Source organism: Thunnus thynnus, chromosome 16 (assembly GCF_963924715.1).
Source record: "Thunnus thynnus chromosome 16, fThuThy2.1, whole genome shotgun sequence".
NCBI classification, from domain to species: domain Eukaryota; kingdom Metazoa; phylum Chordata; class Actinopteri; order Scombriformes; family Scombridae; genus Thunnus; species Thunnus thynnus.
The window spans coordinates 18092450-18098056 of record NC_089532.1 but is presented as its reverse complement, the minus strand read 5'-3'; the positions used below and the strand labels follow the sequence as shown (position 1 = coordinate 18098056).

The following is a 5607-nucleotide window of genomic DNA, read 5'->3' as shown; positions in this document are numbered from 1 at the left end:
CACATAATAATACATAATTGTCACGTTTTCAATTGTGTTGGACTGAATAAATTCCAGTAAAAAAAGAAACTAAACATTTATTTCTTGAAGAAATACAAAATGTGATTTTGTGATAGCTTATATGCTTATATAACATCATATACAAAAGTATAAAAAACATAAACATAGTTGGTAGTAACAATATGGTAACAGAAAATAAAGTACAATGTAAACAATCCTTTTATATATATATACATATATATATATACATACACATATATATATATATATATGTATATCGATATATATATGTGTGTGCATACATGACGCCTGCGCCAAAAAAGGGAAAACAGGAAAACAAGAAAACCTGTTCTTCCATCAAATGTATCATAGAATAAAAATGACCAGACAATCAGAGAGGAAAGATTCTGACTTTGTCTATACATCTTTTGAATTATTGTCAAATTACTGTTTTTCCATCAATTGCATGAGCAAATCAAAGGATCATTCCAGTAGTTATATTTTTCTATTTCACTCGGTTTTTTTAATGAATTTATTTTGGTGTAAGTTCACCCATTTCCCCCCAACTGTGCTCTTCTAGTTGTTTATAGAAACCTATGATCCCCAGAATGCCTTTTGACCATCCATATGTAGCCAGATCACATATATAACCATTGTTCTTCAAGGCTATTACACCTGCCTCATAAGGAAACAGTAATTGAATTATATGTAATTTGGCTACATACTATAAAACTGTTGAATCGAATGTAGCCAGTAAATAACCAGATGAATGACTAAATTTACTGAGCTGAATCATTTTCCACGTGTTTTTGAATTTTTTTGCAACTAACCACTGGAAAGGTGTCAAAGCGTGTGTATGTCTACATTTAGCTATGCAGACATATGAGACAAATCCACCATAAAACAACAAACTGTAGTCAGAAATGTAAAGTTATTTGCCCGATAACTGTGTTATGTTAATTGTTTACCTTCATACTGATAGAGGCTCTGATGACAAAAAATGACAACTAAATAGGAAAGCAAGAGAGAGACAAAAAAAACAAGTTTGATTTAACGGCCTAAACAGTGTCCAATCTTATTGGATCCACATGTTGTGGTGTAATGCTCTGTGACTTAAGGTAGGAGGGCTTGGCTGGTTCTCCTCCATGACCGAGGCCCAAAGTTAAGTGCTGTTTGTTGGCTGCTTCTTGTCCACTGTAAACTGTAGAAAACTCATTGCACCTTCACTTGGCCTCCAGCTGCAGCAGCAAGGGGTTCACCTCGCTCTCCGGGGTTTTGACACTGTCTGTCCTGACAATACACGTGGGACGATGGCGGTTAAGCATGAGGATCAGTTGCTGTCGCTCCAGTTTCAGCTCCTCAATCTGGGCTTTAAGGTCAGAGTTTAACATCTCTAGTCGCTCCGATTCCTGTGGGAGCATGAAGGGAAAAGGGAGAAAGAATCAAAAGACGGGAAAAGGACTGAGATAAAGTAGGAATGTTGTTTTGATAATTACGATGGGTATAATAAATATGTGAGAGGATATGACTCACCTTTTGTAGATAATCTGTCCTCTCTTTCTTTTTGTTTCGACATCGTGCTGCAGCCACTTTGTTTTTCTCTCGCCTTCGTTTCCTCCTTTCTTCTTCTTCATCTCTCTAAACAGCAGTGCAGATAAAAAGGTTTGGACATAAGTTAAGGTGCGATGGACCCGCTGTTTATCGGGAGACTCCCCATGTTTAAGAATAACATTGAAAATTATTATTTTACCTTCTTCATATTACATTGTCATTAGACTATAATAGCGTTATGCCTGGGCCGAGTCTACTTCACAGTCATAATAAATGAGCAAAAACAAAAGTTGATCTAAATAAAGGACTAACAATTCTCCTACGTTTTTGTTTTTTTCTCTACTAACTTAGCAAGTGTGTCACAGTCACAGTATGAGTGAGAGCACTAAAATGTACAACAAATGTACTACAATGTACTGTGTGTATAACAACAGCTGGTAGTTAGTTGAACATTAGTTTAGTGGAGTGAACATGAAAAGATGATGGAAAAAAACATGAATAAAAGTATTTAAAAAAATTAAAGGTAAGAATAATATACAACTGCCTACACAGGAACAGTGTCACAGTGCGCAACTTTAACCAGACATAACTGGACTGTGTCCAGCCTTGTCGGCAATATTTTATAGTTTTCTTTTTACATTTTTACTTTAACACTATATCAGGAACACAGGTCAACCCTTAAAGGACAAGTACAGAATTTTCCAAATCTGTCTTAAAACAACAGTCAGGTGCCCGTATGAACACTGAAAGAGGTTTTGCTCTCATTCTTCCTGCCACTACTGGTCATTAAATGATCCCTTTTAAATACACTTAGAATGTAAGTGACAGGGGACAAAATCTATAATCCTCATTTTGTTCAAAAATGTAATTAATAGTTTATGTGAGTTAGTCAAATCAAGCAGTTATCATCCAGCGTTACAGTCTTTTTAGTATAAAATTCCCTATTTGTGTCTTGATGGACAGTGTTTCCCTGTTGAACTGAGTCAAAGGATCATAACAAAAAGGCAGAATTTGGCACTAAAAAGACTTTAGAAGATATCCACTTAATCTGACTAATGTGGACGGCTGAAGCTTCACATTGGGTTCAGATAAACTTTTAAATACATTTTTTGCTTATATTGAAAGCACATTATGAAGGGATCTCTTAATGGCCGGAATGAACAGGAGGAATGATTACAGCAAAAAAGCTATTCCATTCAGGCAGATGTATGATCCTTGTCGCCATTATCATTATTTTCTCTGGACTTTCATGTTGGAGAGACTCCGGCAGTACATTTGACAACAGTAACATGTTCCAATATGTCCACTAGGTGGACCTGTTGTTTAAGACATGACACAAAACTACACTTTCAGTTTCTTTCATTCCAAGCTAAATTCATAAATTATTGGGTGCATTTTACATGCAGTTAAGAAAGATCCTGTATGTATGAATACAGTGTAGGGAACATTTTTAATCTACTCTTTGCCCTCATAAAAAATAACTCATAAATGTTTGTTAATGATAATTCAGAACACTGAGTAAAAACTTGACATTTAAATGAGTTTACAAAAAGTAATACTGGTTACCATCTGGTCAATGTTTCATATACCTCAGTCTTGATGACTAGGGGCCTTTTCCCCAGACTGTCCAAGAAGTGCAGAGGTGACAGCATTGTTCCAAACTCCTGGAGGTCACCAAATTTGAGCTTGTCAGTCAGCGTGGTGGCTGAGATCCCAGCTAGTGGGCCCAGGCTGGGCAGGGAGCCTGCTGTCACAGAGGGATCTGGGATTTGTCCTGGCATCGCGTCAGACTCGGTCGTGACCACAGCTAAGAGGCAGAGTGAGAAAACGGGAGACTCAGACAGCAACTAAATCAGATCAATGAAAAACACATAAAACACTGTCTGTTCTACTTGCTATACTACATACTGGGACATACTTTATGGTGTGAGGCTAGAAAACAGCCTTTTTACATTAACAAACTGGAGACAAACAGATGTGCTTTGTTTGACCTACAGTCAGTTAAAAGGCTTCAAGAAGGCATTTGCCCAAGGTGCAACGCTCCTTAGCAGTCAGCGCTCTGATGAATTGCTGGTCTGTTATAAGAGCCGGATACTGCGGCTGCCTTTCATTAGGCTATTTTATTATTTTGCTTCTGAATGAATATACTACCATTTACAGAGATCTTGGCAAGAATTTACGTTATTTCATCCCCAGAGGCAAAAAGAGAGATGAACAACTGTACAAAGCAGACTTAAACAAATTCCCCTTTATTCAAGCTGGGCTAAAGATAGCCTTAGCCAAGAAATACCCATTAACTGTGGTTTCCTCTTTATGAGACTAATGTCAGAGGCGTGGAATGTGGGTGCCAAAATTCAGCATAATGTGGTAAAGCTTGAACCTGAATGTAACTAGCAAAATGAAAAATTAAAGGTGACACTGCACACTCAAAATGTTTGTGCTGAACAGATTCTTAGTATGTTTTGTAATGGTAATTACTTTTTGTTGAAAATGCTGAATGTGGACATTTAAATATATCCAAAGACAATGAGAGAGGTGTGTGTGTGCGCAAAGCCAGCCACAGACACAGGATGTGAAGACAGATTTGTGGCAAGAGGGGAATTTATGTACTGTACTCATGCATCTATCTAAGACGCTGAGAACATGAACTTACAGGCTACATGAGAATAACTTTCAATTTTCAATCAACTTCCCTAAACTATAGGTCAAAAAGACAAAGTGGAACTTTGAAGACTGCGGTGTTGGTACATGACGGCTGTAAGAAACATTTGCCTTGAAAATGGTGACAAACACATTGTAAAAAAATGTAGAAAATGTGTAATTACTTTGGAAATTTTGGTTTGATTTTAAATTTGAGTGAAAACAACACCAACCCAAGCCAAAGACAAAACCATGTTCTCGAATATGTTCATAAGAGGGACCTGCATGCACACAATAATGACTTCTATTTGAACTTACAGTATTATGGGACACAGCTTAAGCATGATCACACATTCTCTCATAATGGTAACTTTATTAGACCCCAGAAGGTCCAAGGAACCTATTAACTTATAACAGCCTACAGTCTGATCAGTATTAGTATTTTTACTCCATGCACTTTTACATGATCATGTCTACGGTTATAGTTTATAAATATACATCTGCAATAGTTTAGTCATATGAGTGATAACCTGAAGTCGACTACATTGTGCTGTAGCATGCATACTGAAGCCATTGGTCAACTTGAAAGCGGAAGTTTTTCTTCAGTGCGGCATTTATCTTACGTAACTTTGTCTTTCCATCAGAGGGCTGCAGTGATAAAATGTTACAGCTTTTCGTTCAGGGGGGCTTTCGCTCTGGATAAACGATATTTTTAAGAATCAGTGCACAGCACCACTTCAAATGCAGGACTACACAAGTGAAGGACATTTTGTTCTGAATTGTGCACGCTGTGGATCCACGTTAGAGCATGCAAACAAAAGAAAATGATCTTTCTGTAGCATGCTCAGCAAGATGTCACTTTGAAGACCGAAAAGCTCGTAAAACTCAAAAATGCAATGAAATGCACCCTGAAATCTGAAACATACTCCTCGCTTGTTCGCAAACTATGCTCGTTGTGACTTATGCGCGGCGCGCCAATAAACTATTTAGTATGTAAAAATATTCAGCTCTTTACTTAACAAGTTTTGTATACGGACCTGACTTTGATCCCAGGTGTAACAAATGTCTTTTCTTCTGGTCAGCCGAGGGTCGAGAGTAGATTTTAAAAAGTGGAAATCGTTGCATCAGCCCGATTTTTAAACGTGATCCCAATCTGGGAGGATTTGGGAATGCGGAAATTAGGCTATGCCAGCCAAACGTAAGCAGGGATGTAAAAAAGTACATAGTGGGGGCAGAAGTGGGGAAGTCGCACCGCTCCTCCCATAAAGAAACACTGCAACGACAGCATATGGCTCAGATGTAGGCCTGCACTGGAGATACATGACAGCCTGATCTGTACTGAACCAAAAAACACAAAGTCAAATACATAATGCTAAATTATAGGCTATATAAACCTAAAGCTATGTTAAAGAAACA

At 37.6% G+C, this 5607-nt stretch overlaps 1 protein-coding gene across 1 annotated transcript; it reads right to left on the bottom strand.

Moving 5' to 3' along the window:
• Positions 1–90: 90 nt before the first annotated feature.
• LOC137200453 (jun dimerization protein 2-like) lies at positions 91–5426 on the bottom strand. The gene is made up of 4 exons (XM_067615289.1): positions 5229–5426; positions 3141–3358; positions 1534–1638; positions 91–1409 (listed from the first exon to the last, which is right to left on the bottom strand). The coding sequence occupies exons 1-4, from the start codon at positions 5413–5415 to the stop codon at positions 1224–1226; spliced, it is 696 nt and encodes a 231-aa protein (XP_067471390.1). The 5' UTR covers positions 5416–5426; the 3' UTR covers positions 91–1223.
• Positions 5427–5607: the final 181 nt, after the last annotated feature.

What these genes read in the sequence shown, in the direction of transcription:
- LOC137200453 (XM_067615289.1), bottom strand. Translation starts at nt 5,415, where the DNA reads ATGTACTTTTTTACATCCCTGCTTACGTTTGGCTGGCATAGCCTAATT. An exon ending in CCCTAGTCATCAAGACTGAG is followed by an intron (nt 1,639 to 3,140) that starts GTATATGAAACA and finishes ACTGCTGTTTAG; the next exon opens with AGAGATGAAGAAGAAGAAAG. An exon ending in GGACAGATTATCTACAAAAG is followed by an intron (nt 1,410 to 1,533) that starts GTGAGTCATATC and finishes ATGCTCCCACAG; the next exon opens with GAATCGGAGCGACTAGAGAT.